Source organism: Toxorhynchites rutilus, chromosome 3, assembly GCF_029784135.1.
Source record: "Toxorhynchites rutilus septentrionalis strain SRP chromosome 3, ASM2978413v1, whole genome shotgun sequence".
Taxonomy (NCBI): domain Eukaryota; kingdom Metazoa; phylum Arthropoda; class Insecta; order Diptera; family Culicidae; genus Toxorhynchites; species Toxorhynchites rutilus.
Genome location: NC_073746.1, coordinates 213752163 through 213769475, shown reverse-complemented (window position 1 = coordinate 213769475; position 17313 = coordinate 213752163). Strand labels below are relative to the sequence as shown.

Genomic DNA, 17313 nt, shown 5'->3' with positions numbered 1-17313 from the left:
AAGTGACCACCTTAAATTTCTCCGAACAAATTAGCCTTGTAAGTAAGAACATGGCGAATTAGCGTACTTTTTTTCGTCAGTGATTGGTGTCAATACTTAACCACTGCCTGGGCAGTGTTGGTTTTTGTTTTTTTTATTGATGTTTGAAAAAGTTTTTATCAAAATCGCAAGTTATAGGAAAGAAAGAGATATATAAAGAGAAATATGAGTTGTCGTGGAAAGACATCGCAGGAAATAGCAGATATAGTCGGAAGAACCTATACAGCAAAGAAAATCATAAACAAGTGGAAATACAAAGGAACCATGGAAAATCTCCCGAGTAGAAGACACAACCGTATCCTGTCTTCTGATGATGAACGAGTAATTGTGCGAGCCTTCGAAAGACCCCCAAAACAAACATTCCTAAATTGACTACCGAAGTAACCAGCACCATTGGAAGACCTGTCAGCACAGACACTGTCCGGAGGGTAGCATACAGGAACAATCGTGTTGGCCGTGAAAAGTCTTTCATCTCAAAGGAGAATATGAAAAAAAACGACTACAGTTTGCTAAGGCATATGTTAACAGACCTGAGGAGTTCTGGAACAAGGCCCTTTATACGGATGAGATGAAAACCAATCTCTTTGAATCGGAGTTCCCACAGTGAAACTCGGCGGCGGCAGTCAGATTATGTATGGTGCGATTGCGGCTTCTGGAACTGGAACCATGGAGTTTATCGATTCGGCGATGGACACGATGGCTTCATTGAATATCCTGAAATGTAACCTTCAATGTCCCGTGCAGAAATTGGGTATCCCTCGTGCTGAGTGCTATTCACCTTTAAAATGGCAATATTCTGAAGAAAGCATAAATTATGAATGGATCAATATGATGACAGTAAACTCAAGCAATGAAAAATACAACATCTACTTGAAAATTAGAATTTCGACATTCAAAAATGGTGATTTATAAACAAACCATGATCAGAGGTGGATAAACCATGATCGTAATTTCTCTTTGAAGAAAATCGTTGAAAGACATAAAAAGATGAATAATTCGAACGCCTTACGGTATTATTAGCAACTAGAGACTTGGGGCTTTTCAAGAAACCCAAAATCGTCTTGATTACGGTGAGTTTAGACTAATGTATTCATGTGAAGAAATTACTAGCGTATTGGTGTGATGAAATATGATTAGACTTATAAAGGGTGTGTCACATCAAATTGCATCACGGAAAAAACGCTGTAGAAAGTTAATTTTTAGGAATTATATCTTCAGCTTTCGCTTATAATCAGATAAGAGTGTATAGATCACGTTGGCCATGCTTCACTGTCAATTTTTCGTAAATTTGGAAAAATTTCGTCGAACGAAAAAGAGCGTCGTGAATTAATCCTGTGCACTCATTTCGAGAATCCGGAGTTGTCACATCGGGACATCGGTAAGATGCTGGGAATCGTCCAATACACGGTCAGCAGAGTACTAAAACGATACTTCGAGAACCTAACCATCGACCGGAAGGTGAAGAACGGCAAAAATGGATGCTCCGTCAGTGAAAAAGATCTCAAGCGCGTAGTTAAGCAGTTTAGACGTGATCCGAGAAGTTCGGTCCGGGATGTCGCCAATAAGCTGAATTTGTCAAGTTCATTCGTCCAGCGGACCAAGCAGTGGGAGGGCCTGCGTACATACAAGGTTCAGAAGGCTCCTAACCGCGACGAAAGGCAAAACATGGTGGGGAAGACGCGAGCCCGGAAGCTGTACACCGAAATGCTGATGAAGCCGTATTGCCTGGTAATGGACGACGAAACCTACGTCAAAGCGGACTTTCGTCAGCTGCCAGGCCTGTTGTTCTTCTCCGCAGAGGACAAATTCAGCGTTCCGGAGGAGATTCGCAAGCAGAAACTATCCAAGTTTGCCAAAAAGTACATGGTGTGGCAAGCGATCTGCTCTTGCGGAAAGCGGAGCGTCCCCTTCGTGATGACCGGCACGGTAAACGGGCAGGTTTACCTTAAGAAGTGCCTACAGAAGCGCTTACTACCACTATTGAAGCAGCACGAGGGCCCGACCATCTTCTGGCCGGATCTCGCTTCGTGCCACTATTCAAAGGACGTGTTGGAGTGGTACGAAGCCAACGGGGTCACCTTCGTGCCAAAGGAAATGAACCCGCCCAACGCGCCTGAGCTTCGCCCAATAGAGAAATATTGGGCGATTATGAAGCAGGCCCTCCGGAAGAACCCAAAAGTTGTCAAATCGGAGGCGGACTTCAAGAGAAAATGGATTTCTGTTAAAAAAAACTACAACCTGACGTTGTACAGAACCTTATGGACGGGGTAAAGAGGAAGGTGCGAGCATACGGGCTTGGGCTCGAAGTATGAATAAAAAGAAAATGCCAAAAGTTGTTTAATAGTTTTTATTTTACTGTCTAAAATTTTCAAAAGGATCGGTCTACTGGGCGAATTTCTACAGCGTTTTTTCCGTGATGCAATTTGATGTGACACACCCTTTAGAAATCGCATCAACCCTTTATTCTAGCGTAAATTTATATAATGAATATATTCATGAATTCTTTCATGCAATTTGAGGTTGTGATAAATGTACGACCCGTTTACAGATGCATATATCTATTTTGAATTATGCATCATTCTGCTACTTGAATAAACATCAGTGAAGGGCCCTTTTGGATAAGTTAATCGATTTCGACTCATCGATTCTACTGCTCACTCTTATCGATCATGGCAATAAATTAATCATCGATGGCAGAAGCAAATCACCTGAAGTAGAACTGCGACCAACTTTAGTGATTTCTCCAGGTGTATGGCACGATTCTCGCTATCTCACTCTACCTACTGTCATCGCCTATCTCACTATCTTCTTCTTGAATGGCGTTAACGTTTCCTGTGGAACTTTTGTCGTCTCAACGTATGCATCAACTAGCGTCATTTATTATTAAGATTTCTTAAGCCAAATAACACGCCTTGAATGTATTTCTCTGATGAAAAATCCCCCGGCCAGAATGCTATCTCACTATCACTCTGCTGTAAAAGTTCATCATCGACATCACGATATGTCAGATGGTGGTAAATTGGTAATTCGCGGTGACAGTGACAAGGTGTCGACGTCTGATGGCGACTTCAAATTAGGCCCTAATTTGGGTCTCAAACTCGTTAGTGTAATCTTTATCAGATTAGAAGACACGTCCACCTGCAAACAAAAATGTTTTTAATCTAAAAATAATACTAATTTGATATAGAAAAGCTAATTTTCATTCATCATTAGCTTATCTTTGCTTCGCTGTTCAATTTGTTTCCGAAGAATAGGATTTGTAGAATGTGCAAACTAGTCAGTTTGAGTTTATTTAGCCTAAGACGATTCATGAAATAAAGTTAGTTTTATTTAGATCGTAGACAGTCGTTAGTTTAAACCCGAGTTCCCTTTTTTAAAAATCCGACTTCCATGAATGTGAAGTTAACTTATATACCTCGAATAAGGGTATAATATATATTATCACCCATTTACCTATTTATCTATTTTCACGTGAAAAAATCCATCTATAACTATAGATCTCCCTAATGTATACACGCCATTATAGGTGATTTTCATGAAGGAAAATCGATTTACATTTACAAGTTGCGTGAAAACACCCTAAATCGGACAAACCACATCATTTACCCTATAGAACAGAGAAAGTCAAACCATCAACCGAGTGAAATCTATCAGTGCAACTGACATACTTTTTCGAGTTTTTTGGTTTGCTTGTTGCATATCTTAGAGAGTTTTTCTGTTTCGGTTTGCGTCCATGATATATTCATTTGGGAAACATTTCAGAAACGCTTAAATACAGTAGAACTCCGATTATCCGTGGAGTAGTCTGGCTAGCTCACCGCGGATAACGCAATAGATTACTAAAAACGAGTTACAAACACAAAGAAAAGATATTTCAGCATGAAAGCTATGTTTCATCAATACATGAATCATTAAACTATCCATTTGTATGGACACTGGTGTACCAATGGTCAAATATTGTGAGAGTTATAATCAAAAAAAAAAAAAAAAGACGGGTGGGTAATATCGGGGACATAACCGGAGTGACGTAGGACTATACAAAGGGGACAGCTTTTGTTAAATATATATTTTAAATATATTGTTTTATTTTCTTATCTACCTGAACAATGGATTAGTTTACTGTTTACTCTTTATGAACATGTTGATGGTTCTAAAAAGAACCTTTGGTGTTGTGTTTTTGTTATCACTCGATATTCCCATCTTGTTCGGTTAAACCTTCCTGTTTAGCTATTGCGTTTGCCACTCGCTACAGCTTTCACAGTTGGAAAATTTCTTCCCATCCAGCTTGTGACATGTTGTTCAGTAAATTACATTTAATGCGACGTGCCGGAGAAACACTCAGTGTCGCATTGGAGGCGATTTTAACCTGTAATTGAACATTTCCGATGACAGTGGTTGTTGGAAGAATAGTCGCGGGCGTCGCCAGAATTAACCGAATTCATGAACTTTATTACTGAGAGTACATCGAGTTATAAATTCCTACAGGAATGATGGATACAATAATTATTTTAAATACATAATTTAGAATCCAATTCACTTACTTTTAGTAATTCAACTTCTCTTCCACATAATAATTCAAGGTTATGTCAATATTCCTAATTTGCCCTATATTGTAAGTTTGTAAATTGTATGTATAAGGAATTGTATAATAGGTTTAATGTTTGATTCTCACCGATGTGGTAAATTGTAGGTTTAGCGTAGTATAATAAGCGATAGATGTAGATAATTTCTTCTTAGTTCCTAGTTGTAGCTGTAACCTATTTTTAAGGACACTAGGTTTTAAGATAAATTGATTGCAAACTCAACGTATTGTTACCTTTTTTATCCTAGTATTTATAAAAAAAAATTTTAGGTAATTTAGGTATATAAACACTAGCACTAGTCTTTAGAAATTATTATCAGGCACAGGATCGTATAACTTAAGGATTTTTGCAAGTAATCTGTTCTTTTGTGCTCGTCGCAGATAAAGAAATGCTGATCATCGTCCACTGACAGATCACGATTGTTACGTGATGGTCAAGCAGACTGGACGATCGACGAACGACGATCGATAAGTAAGCAGTTACATTGCTACTGTGTACTGTACGAGGGGATCGCCAAATCGACGGGCGTATTAACACTCCCCCCCGAATGCGCAGAGGGTTCTCCGGAGGCGTATTGGTTCCTAACGCCCACGTCGAGTACGGCGAGTTTAACCGCGGGACGTTCGTAGATGCCCTGATTAGTCTGTATGGTGGCACTCCTGACTTGCCCGTCCTGTCCTGCTCTGGTTGCGATGATTCGTCCCATAGGCCAACTATTGCGAGGGGCCTTGGGATCTGCGATGACTACCACATCATTCACTTGAATTGGTTTTACCTTCATGAACCACTTGGTGCGACGGGTGATTACAGGGAGATAATCTCTTAACCATTGGCGCCAAAATTCATTGGCCATAACTTGTGATTGCCTCCAGGAATTCCGGAGCACGATGGGGTTATCGTTGTACTGTACCCATGGTTTTAGTCCATTTGATGACCCCAGCAAAAAGTGGTTTGGTGTCAGCACTGGAGATTCATCGTCGTCCATGGGGATGTCAGTAAGTGGTCGCGAGTTTATAATGTTCTCAATTTCTAGCAGTGTACTGTAAAGAACTTCATCCGTGGGAAGTTTCCTCCACTGCAGTTTATGAAGGTTGCATTTTACGCAGCCAATCAAGCGCTCCCACGCTCCGCCCATGTGTGGTGAAGCTGGCGGTATAAAGGTCCATTCCGTATTGGATGTTGTGAATTCCCGCATGAGCTGTTCTTGGTTGATGTCTTGCAGCACTTCTTTCAATTCTTTACTGGCGCCCTGGAAGTTGGTGCCACGGTCGCTAAAAATAACTGCAGGTGTCCCTCTCCTAGCCATTACGTTACGTATTGCTAGAATACACGAATCGGTTGTCAGTGTGTGAGCTAGTTCTAAATGGATAGCGCGAGTTGTGAGGCATGTTGCCAGCACTCCCCATCTTTTTTCTGAGCGTCGTCCAACGACGACGGTCATGGGACCGAAATAATCGATCCCCATGTACGTGAAGGGTCCTGTGAAAGCAGCTAGACGGTACGGTGGCAGGTCACTCATGGCGGGAGGTTGTGGAGACGCTTGGTCGTTCTTGCATTTTTGGCACACCCTGCGTACCTTCCTGTATGTTCCCTTCAGTCTTGGAACGTGGAAACGTTGACGTATTTCATTGAGAATCGTCTCGTGATTCTGGTGGTTGAACCGCTTGTGAAAATCAAGAAGAATAAGCCGTGTGATTGGGTGCTCGCGTGGTAGAATGATTGGTTGAGCGGCATCTCGGGCGATAAACTGGCAAGCTCTTGTTCGACCTCGAACCCTTAGAACATCGTTCTCGTCGAGGAAGACACATTTGTGAAATAATGGACTGTTTCTCGGAATGGTTTTGTCTGGATTCTCTGCAAGCCGGTTTCTAGAGAGAATGGTGATTTCGTCAGCGTAGGTGTAGTTTTGTGCCATACGAAATAGGCAGCATTCGGAATCGCTTAGCTCTCGACGTTGCAGTGGTCCGTTGGTTACATTCTTTTTATATACGCAGGATTTCAGATTATTTATGTAGCGAAAAACATGAGCCGTGCAGCGAATTAGTTTCCGCCAGTCGGAAAAGCGATGGAGATCGATTACAGGTTCTACAATTTTAGTATGAAACAACAGATGAGGACGTAGTTCTTCAGTGGTTACTCCGATGCGACTATTAGACATAGGCCAATGTTCCGTAGATTTCCACAGGAATTCTGGCCCACGGAACCAACGGCTAGAAGCGGACAAGTCGGGGTTGGTCTTCCATTTCGTTCCTTCGTCCGCCACGTTTTGCTTGCTAGGTATCCAATTCCATTCGCGCACATCTGAGGATTCGAGGAGCTCGCTGACTCTGAAGGCCACAAACTGGCTATAACGACGATGGTCGGAATTCAGCCAGCAGAGTACATCCTTCGAATCCGTCCAAAAGTATCGTTGTCTTATCTTGATCGATAACGATTGCTTCACCGTTTCTGCTAGTCTGACTCCAATTATGGCGGCTTGAAGCTCTGAACGGGGAATGGACAGAAATTTGATAGGTGACACTCTCGTTTTCGATCCAACTAATGCACATTCGATAGTGGTGTCTTCCTGAAATCTCAGGTATACAACTGCAGCGAAGCCGGTTTCACTCGCATCAACAAAGGTATGTAGCTGGATGTCATTGTGCTTGGCTATAGAGGATTTTGTTCGATAGCAGCGAGGGATCTGAAGCGCCGTTATTCCGGGGAGAGACACACACCACGAAGACCACTTTTCGAAATGCGAGTCGTTGATCGAATCATCCCAGCCGATTGACGAGCGCCATATCTCTTGGAGAAGCGTCTTGAGGATCATCAGAAAATGTCCGATAAGCCCTAGCGGGTCAAAAACCATCATGAGAGTCCGCAAGACCTCTCGTTTGGTAGGTCGACGGGTACCGGACAAGAGCAGCGCATCTATACGATCGGAAATTTTAAACGTAATGTTATCTGTAGAAGTGTCCCACCACATGCCGAGGATTTTCTCAACTGAACCATCACCACTTAGCCTTTTGACTGCTGTGGGGGACTCGTCCAGCGCCTTCAGTACCGCGGGAGAATTGGAGGCCCAATTTCGGATGTCGAATCCCGCAGATGCATGAATTTTCCTCACCTCTCTCGTTAGCTTTATTGCTTCTTCCTCATGTTCGACGCTTAGAAGCATATCGTCGACGTAGTGGCGTTCCACGATTACTTCAACAGCTGTAGGATAGCTCTGTTCGAACTTCCTTGCATGGAGATTTTTTATGTACTGTGCAGTACTAGGCGAGCAACAGGCTCCAAACGTCATGACCTGTATGACGTACGTGTTCGGGTTGATTCCACTTTTTGTATAGAAGAATAACTGGTACGGTTGATCCTTCTTCCGAATTGATACTTGCTGATACATCTCCCGGATATCTCCGGATACTGCAATACGGCATTCGCGAAACTGTATCAGTACAGATAACAGCGACGTTAGAAGATCCGGACCCTTCAATAGCACGGAATTCAGAGAAACTCCGTAAGTTGTGGCTGCAGCATCCCACACGAGCCTTATTTTTCCGGGTTTGTTTGGGTTTACCACTGGAAACATCGGGAGATACCAGACATTAGGGTAGGCTTGAACCTCTTCGTCAGTTAGCTTGCGTATGTAACCCTTCTCGATGTGGTCTTCGATTTTCGCGTTCACTGCTTCAGCTAATGCTCGATCGTGCTTCATCCTCCGATCCAAACACTGCCACCTCTTCAGCGCCATCTCTTTGTTGTTCGGCAGACGCACATTGTCGTACTTAAACAGAAGTCCCGTTTCATACCTTCCATCTCGAAATATTGTTAGCGATTCCAGAAGCATCAGGGCACGCTGGTCGTCCTGAGACTGTAAGGGTCTTTCGGGCTTTGTAATTCCAATGCTCTCTAACGAAAAGAAGCTTTTAACTGTTCTATGGAGATCCTCATCATTGTATTGGTTGCATTGACAAATCTGCAAGGAGTGGTAGTTAACGGAATGTTCAGCAGCATCTTCTGACACGCAGCTTCCATAGACGGTCCACCCAAGACGCGTCTTGACGCCTATTGGTTCTTGTGATTGTCCTTCTTTACACTTCAGTGGATGTCCGAGATTGAGATTATCAAGACCTATCAATATACGAGGACAGGCGTTCTCGTACGATTGAATGGGAAGCCCGACAAGATGTTGGTACTTTTTCTGAATCTCAGAATAGAGTAGTGTTTGCGGTCTTATTTGTAGACTTTGTACGGTATGTACGGAACAAAGTTCGTACCTTTTTGCCTGACTGAAGCAACTTGAAATTTGCAGACTTACAATTTGTGACGATTTTTCTAAACGCTGCGTCTCTCCTGTCCATTTCAGGCATAAAGATTTCCTGGGGCCTTTCAGACCTAACTCTTCAGCCAAGCTTTGATCCATTAACGAGAGTTCCGAACCATCATCGATAAACGCGAAGGCTTGCACTGTTTTCGAGGGTCCATAGAGACGAACTGGGAGTATTCGGAACAAAACTTTCGATTGACCTTGGTGAATGTTACAACTCTGCTGAGATGTCCCTTCTGATAGCGTAGCAGTGATTGATCCATTTGACGAACTATTGCTCTGTTGTTTCTCACTGTGGAGAAGAGGGTGGTGTAAATAAGTACAACCACTTATTCCGCATGGCTTCTGTTGCCTGCATGATCCGTTGTGCTTCCGTAAGCACTTTCGGCAGAGTTTACACTCTCGCACTGCAGCCCATCTCGAGTCATAACTGAACTCGGCAAATCGTTTGCACTTTGGAACGCTCTGGCACCCGCCCTTACATATGGGACAATGCTTCTCAAACCCACTGAAAGAAGTTGGTTTCACTTTAGATGGTGACATGTACGATCTGTTATTTCCCGACTCGGTTTCTGAATGTATATTCAAAAATCCATCCTTCTTAATGGAACGAGGCTTTGGGTCGTTATTTATCGTAGCCATTACCGCACTGGCATCCTCTGCTGTTGAATACAGCCACGAGCTGAAGTCGAGCAAATTTGGATTGAGCTTATCCCTAGAGTGTTTGGCCCAATCAAGCTTCAACGTCGAAGGTAACCGTTCCACCAGTTCGTATCGTAAAGAAGCATTATAGACGAAATCGTGTACTTCACATGCTTGGATTGTTGCGACCAAGTTCTCCACGGTGAGCGCGAAGTTGACGACGGTCTCTAGCCTATCGATGTTTGGCGATGGTAACGATCGAACATTTTTTACAATTGCTTGTATAATCGCTTCCGGCCTGCCATATAACATTTTCAATGTTGACATAACTCCTGCGACGTTAAACGGATGAAGCAAGCGGCACTTGACTGCTTCTAGAGCTCTCCCTTTGAGGCACTTTCGGAGCCGCAACATATTTTCTTCGTTGGAGAACCCGCACATCTGGGTGGAGTTACTGAAGTTCGAGAAGAAGAGTGGCCAATCTTCGGGGTTGCCACTGAATTCCGGGAGATCTTTCGAAACCGCTTGTCGTGCGGCTAGCTGACTCCTGTTTAGAATGCATACAGTTTCATTTGCAACATGCGGCGCAGACGGCGGCATCGATACTTGCTGACTCGGACGCATCGGTGTTGATCTTTGTCCTGGAACGAACATGCGAGGGTCGATTAGCGAAGGAGGGTTAACACGATGAATACCAGGAACATCCGAAGATACTGGATGTTGTGGATTTGTGGGTTGCACGGTGCCTTGTTCAAGATTCGGAGCAGTTTGCTCTGTAGGTCCAGCCAGTTGGATTGGCAAAAGTTCTTCCATCTCTTCAGGCTCTAATCCGGTGTTCGCTTGGTTATCGCAACGCTCAGTATCGGCCACCCATTCCTCGATTTTAGATATTTTCTCCGCCTCGTTGACACTTATCTCCGTTGAAGTATCACTTCCGTACTCAAGAAGCACGTCGTATTTCTTCTTCAGGTACTTCTGTTCAAGTTTTTTCTCTTCTTCGATTTTCAGCAACTGCAGCTTCAATCTCCTCCTTGCCTCACTTTGTATACTCTTTACAACGCTCTTCGCCGTCTGCGACTGAGTAGGCAATGTTTGGTTTTGAGTAGGTACGGGGGCAGTCGTACGTTGTTGATTACTCACAGTAGGACAGTCGGTGCAGCTCCAGCTCACATTTTGAATGTCCTGCGTTACCTTCACGCACCGAAAATGAAACCACCTCTGGCAAGTATCACATTGGACCATTTCCATATCATTTGGCTCATCACACAAGGGACAGTCTGACTCCTGAATGACCGCTGCGCGGGTGGCGCCACTAGATTTATCGGTTCGCCTTTCTCCAGCCATACGCTTCTCAGGGGCTGCTCCAGTCCCGGCCTGATCGATACTAACTACTGTTACCTGGCCGCTAGTAGAGGGAACAGCAACGGTATTTGTTGAACAGGATGTAGCGTTCGTCGCGGGCTCTGCGACTTGCTGATTGCTCATCGTGACCGTTTTACTCGCCTTTTTCGCGGTTTCGGCTTTGGAATGCTTCGACGACATCTCTCGGCTCGGTTAAAAGAATTTATGAAATGTTGGAAGAATAGTCGCGGGCGTCGCCAGAATTAACCGAATTCATGAACTTTATTACTGAGAGTACATCGAGTTATAAATTCCTACAGGAATGATGGATACAATAATTATTTTAAATACATAATTTAGAATCCAATTCACTTACTTTTAGTAATTCAACTTCTCTTCCACATAATAATTCAAGGTTATGTCAATATTCCTAATTTGCCCTATATTGTAAGTTTGTAAATTGTATGTATAAGGAATTGTATAATAGGTTTAATGTTTGATTCTCACCGATGTGGTAAATTGTAGGTTTAGCGTAGTATAATAAGCGATAGATGTAGATAATTTCTTCTTAGTTCCTAGTTGTAGCTGTAACCTATTTTTAAGGACACTAGGTTTTAAGATAAATTGATTGCAAACTCAACGTATTGTTACCTTTTTTATCCTAGTATTTATAAAAAATAATTTTAGGTAATTTAGGTATATAAACACTAGCACTAGTCTTTAGAAATTATTATCAGGCACAGGATCGTATAACTTAAGGATTTTTGCAAGTAATCTGTTCTTTTGTGCTCGTCGCAGATAAAGAAATGCTGATCATCGTCCACTGACAGATCACGATTGTTACGTGATGGTCAAGCAGACTGGACGATCGACGAACGACGATCGATAAGTAAGCAGTTACATTGCTACTGTGTACTGTACGAGGGGATCGCCAAATCGACGGGCGTATTAACAGTGGTACAGTGTCGACTTTCAATGTGGGGTCATAATTTGGACCCCGAACTCTATGGTCACAAAAATGTCGCATTACAGGTCCATCCAATTATCCAACTGTCGAGCTAAATATAAATTACTGTACTTTCAATCTAGAAGCAATTTAAGAATTGGTGAAAATTGAATAATCGGGAAAATGCCCAATCTTCAATAAGCTCAGCACAACTGCCAAATTCTCATACTCATCATATCCTGGCAAACAAATTATGAAAAAATCAATTTGTGTTTTATTATTATTTTGGATATTATTTTAGAAAGCATTGAACTGTATTTCGTAAACTCTTTTTTGAAAGGTTTAATGGCCCTGAAAAGCGCCGTGGTTTATGGTGGCTGCTTTTGCCACCAAAGCAGTCTGTATAGACAAACTTTTACCTTCTTCTACCAGCTGTCGTTTTGCGATTACGTTTGCCACTCACTGAAACTAATTGTTGCCTTGATGAGCGCCGAACCGAAGCTGCTCTGTTCTTGATGCGGGTTTTCTGATTGTCGTGAGCAGCTTTGCAAGCCAACTCGAGCACTCCGACGGCCGAAACTCTTTAATCGCTGTTAGGTATACTGGTGCTCCGGCACCAATCCGTTCGGCTTAGTTACCCTTGCGGAGCAATCAGTGAATGCGACCAACAGGGAACTGGAGACCTGCACGGTTCGAGTGAGACTTTGCCTTTCCCTTAACTTGTCCTCCTTTGTTACGTCCACTATGCCGATGCCGTACAACCACACGGGTTTACGGTTTCTTCTTCTTCTTCTTCTTTGTTTTTAAGAGGCTTTAAACTTTGCAGTTCATTCGCCTCTAGCCCAGTGAAGAGCCACAATTAGACCAGCCCAGAGGGGACTGGCGAAAAGGGAAACCAAAAACAAAATAACATCCATCAGATCTGTCCGCTCGATTTCCGAGTCAAGAAGAAGGTAGGAAGGGATCCTATGCTTCATAAGATATTTAATATAAGCTGTGAAGGGAAGTAAGTATTTAATGATCCGAGGACCAAAGCGGTAACGTAAAGGTAAAGGCGTGCTCCAAAAACAAAAAAAAACAAAAAGGCCCTTCTCAGGAGGATAGGAAGGAAAGGAGTGGTAAGGATTTGGGTGGGATTAAAAGGAATGGATTAGGGAGGAGTGACATGGGTAGGAAAAGGGGAAGGAGTGGGATAGGTAAGGCTTCTGAAATTGTAAATTAGTTAGTTGGCATTTGTTAGTAATTTATTCATTTTTTTACACATATATATATATGTTATTTAATTTAATTTTATTTTATATATGTATACACATACACATATTTATATGTATTTAAAAAGTATTGAGTGTCAGGAATCGCCATCAATCCCACTGAGTGAAATGGAGGACAACTCCCGGCCTTTAGAGAAAATATAATATTAGACTAGGAACCGCCACTCCCCCTACCATCTCCAAAAATAAGGTGAGAGTCGGTTTCCGGTCCTACGATTATGATGTGAAAGTTATTTAAAGAAATAATGCGATTAAATATAATATAGATGAGTGAAAGCCAAGAGACCGCCCTCGGTCCTACCTCTCCCTCAATAAGGCGGTGGCTCCAGGTCTTTCGATTTGATGGAAAGTATGGTGAGAAATAGATAACATATATCTAGCATGAGAGATTTGGAGCATCATCCGCTCTACCCTCTTCAATAATAAAGCGGATGATAACTCCTGGCCTCTCAATTTAACTAAGATAATCGTAGAATTGTTGTAAGAATGCTGAAAAGTAAAGGTTATAATAATGTAATGATTACAGCGTAGGTTTAATGAAAAAATTATTTATTTGTTCTATTATTACCCTTTGGGGGGCTAGAATTTTTCCTGTTGTGAGTGTTGTTAGTGTTGATGTTATTTTTGGTTGGAGTAGATTGGCTTGAACTGTCAGCCTGTGATTGTTGATTATTAGTGTGTGAGTGTCTATTGCTAGCGTGTGTGTTTTGGTTGTTGTGAGTGTTGGTTCTTTCAGTTGTATGTTCGTTTCGTGTACGTTTCCTTTGACTTTCTTTAGTTTGTTTATTTTCCTCATCAGAAGACTTATGTTCTTCTGAAGATGTCCCCTTGTTCGAAATTTTTCTTTTATTCTTTTTCTTTATTTCTATATATTCCATTGAATTGTCTGAATCCTCATTAGTTTCCCTATTCTGTTCTTCTTCGGTTTCCATATTTTTCTGTTCCTCTTCTTCATCTTCTGATACTTCCGAATCTTCTTCCGATTCTTCATTTGAGTTAACCGATTCATCTTCGGAATGGACGGATGGGCTCTCATCCTGAGGGGAATTATTAGAAGTGCATTGACATTTGCACTGTGTGCAGCCGCCAACAGCATTTTTAGCAATGTCCAGTCTGTCTTTAAGGACACTGGAGTAGGTAGTTTCATTATTCTGGAAATTGAAGATTTCTCGGGCTTCCTTGTAGGAAATTCCCTGGTCAATACGTATTTTGGTAATTTTATTTTCAATTATCCATACTGGGCACATCCTACTAGAAGAGGAATGATTACCCTTGCAGTTGACACAATATGCAGAAGATTTGCAAATTTTATTTCCTGACTTTTTTATTTGGTGCTCTTGGCCGCAATAAATGCATAGTGGATTGTCACGCTTACACCGTTTAGTGGTGTGTCCAAAGCGGAAGCATTGAAAGCATTGCATGGGATTTGGACAAAAATTCCTTGTCCCAGCACGAATGAAACCGAAGTAGATAAATTCGGGGATTACTGTTCCACGAATTGTCAAAATAAGCGTTGGAGTTGGTATAATTGCATCATTATCTTTTCTGGTAATTCGCTTGACGTTGATCACTTTCTGATCTGCAAGCTCCTTTGCCAGTTCAGACTCGGTTAAATCTAAAACATCACGGCAAGTGACAACGCATTTGCGTTAGTTGAGTACCGGATGGCTAATTATCTCAATTGGAGTGTTGTCAATCAATTTAGTAATTTCAAGAAGCTTACCTAAATGTTCCTGGTTTCGTACTGGAAGGATGTATTGGATCCTGTTTTTGTCGTCTCTTTGAGGTCTGGCCTCATTTAAAGATGATTTGATCACACTGTTGATCGTTTTGCTGACAGTAAACGGGTTGGTGGGGAGGACATTGTCCCCTTTAGCTCGAAGAAGTAAAATTTCCAGAGGAACACATTCCGGATCAATCCACCTTGGGAGGGGCGGCCTGGTAGACTTCCCCTGATACAGATTGGTAGCTCGGCCTCCTGGAGGCCCGGAGCTACTGGAAGGCATTTTGTCGCCTAGCTATACCCAGGGTATAGCCGGCAAAATGGTCGAACTGTTCACTAGAACACTTGTGAGAAAGGCTAATACTTCTGGATGTGACCAGGAAAAAGCCCTCACTGGGAGAAAACACACGAAATAAGCACAAGAGCACAAACAGTAAGTGTCCTTACTTTCACTTTTATACTTATGATCTTCAGCCTATCAGACTATTTTCCTAGAAATAGTTCACATTAATTTTCTTTTTATTTTCCTATTTCACTTTTCTTCCTAACTACTTATCGCACTCACTTTTCATGTCCCAAAACACAAACGCTAGCAACGTAAAAAACCCCTAATCACTGCCGCGAGAACGTTCTGGAACCTGCAAAAAGTAGCGTGGGGAACGCTAAAAAGCGCGCCCCTTTTTCGCCGTTAAATAGATGCAACGGATGATGGAAGAGATGTGGGAGAACGAGAAATTAACCGCCGTTGCGGCAATATGTAATCCTTATGATGGTTTTGTCCTTCTGCTGCTCTGCAAAGCTGTTACAAAATCTTGTTAGCACATATAATAAGCCTTAAGAAAGGCTGTAAGCAGAAAACTCCTATTTTTCTATACTCTTTTCCAAGGGGCGCCAAAAACACGACCGAATCGGTTGAATGTCAGTAGCACCTTGGGTTTACGGTTTGAAAGAAAATAAGATATTTTTTTGGGGTCCGCGTGTTTTATACTCTAGCGGTACACACTCACAGGATAGAGACAAATCGGCAGACTCAGCCAGAGGGGCGAGTCCAACGAGCCGAACGAATGAGCGTTAAAAGGGAGCGATGGCAAAAAAATACATTCATTACGATTTGTTCGCTCGTTGGATTCACATGCAGGCTAAAAAGGGTCCTTTTCAGGATCACAAAATTATCTTCAATCTAAAGAGTTTATTGTTTTGTTATCACTCGATATCCCCATCTTGTTCGGCTAAACCTTCCTGTTTAGCGATTTGTTGCCACTCGCCACAGCTTTCACAGTTGGAAAATTTCTTCCCATCCAGCTTTGTGACATGTTGTACAGTAAATTACATTCAATGCGACGTGCCGAAGCGCCACTCAGTGTGGCATTGGAGGCGATTTTAACCTGTAATTGAACATTTGCGATGACAGTGGTACAGTGTCGACTTTCAATGTGGGGTCATAATTTGGATCTCTATGTTTACAAAAATGTCCAACTAAATAAGTCGCATTACATGTCCGTCCAATTAGCTAAATGTCGAACTAATTGTAAATTACTGTACTTTCAATCTGGAAACAATTTAAGAATTGGTGAAAATTGAATAATCAGGAAAGTCCCCAACTATCAATAAGCTCAGAACAACTGCCAAATTCACATACTCATCAGATCCTGGCAAACAAATTATGAAAAAATCAATTTGTGTTTTATTATTATTTTGGATAATGTTTTAGAAAGCATTGAACTGTATTTCCTAAACTCTTTTTTGGAAGGTTTAATGGCCCTGAAAAGCGCCTTGTTTTATGGAATGGTTCCAATTTAGAAAACTTTGTACTCGTGGTTTTGAAAAAAACCATTTCGAACGCCCTCGATGCCGCCTTGTTCTGGATTTGCCACCAAAGCAGTTTGTATAAAGAACAAACTTTTTTCTTCTGCTACCTGATGCCGTTTTGCGATTGCGTTTGCCACTCGCCACTCGCTGCAACTGCCTGTTGTCTTGATGTCCACCGAACCGAATGTGTTCTGTTCCGAATGCGGGTTTTCTTATTGTCGCGAGCAGCTTTGCCAGCTAACTCGATCACTTCGGCGGCCGAAACTATATAACGCCGGCTAGGTGGACTGGTGCACTGGTACTAACGCGCTCGACCTAGCTACCCTTGCGGGGAACTCCAGACCAACGCGCTCGAATCGCGTTGCCGTTGCCGGATTTTGCCTTTCCCTTCACTTTTCCTCCTTTGCCATGTCCAGACATGGCTGCTTGGGTTGGTTTGTTGATGTGTTGTGATGCGAACCGATGTGGTGTACGGTTTGGATGAGAATGATCGTTGCGGCAGCGGAGCGGGGATTTTTAAGCTGACTGGCTGGCTCGAGAATTACGCATGTGTGAGACTGCGACCAATGTTTCGTTAATTTTTTTTCTTTTTCCTTTCCAATCGTGCTTCATTCTATTTCGCTGCTGCTCTGGTTGCCCGTTTTGGTCGG

The 17313-nt window shown here is 42.4% G+C and overlaps 1 protein-coding gene across 7 annotated transcripts; it reads right to left on the bottom strand.

Annotated features, from left to right (window-relative positions):
* Positions 1–4185: 4185 nt before the first annotated feature.
* LOC129774027 (uncharacterized) lies at positions 4186–11859 on the bottom strand. Of its 7 annotated transcripts, XM_055777717.1 has the most exons (4): positions 11566–11859; positions 11422–11506; positions 11291–11354; positions 4454–11228 (listed from the first exon to the last, which is right to left on the bottom strand). In XM_055777717.1, exon 4 carries the CDS (start codon positions 11113–11115, stop codon positions 5110–5112), a length of 6006 nt encoding a protein of 2001 aa, XP_055633692.1. In that variant the 5' UTR covers positions 11116–11228; positions 11291–11354; positions 11422–11506; positions 11566–11859; the 3' UTR covers positions 4454–5109. The 7 variants fall into 7 exon arrangements, 3 of the variants coding, with proteins under 3 accessions (XP_055633692.1, XP_055633694.1, XP_055633693.1); XR_008742708.1 differs by having other exon boundaries at positions 4186–4518; positions 4581–4644; positions 4712–11859; XM_055777719.1 differs by having other exon boundaries at positions 11422–11859.
* Between the last annotated feature and the right edge of the window lie 5454 nt (positions 11860–17313).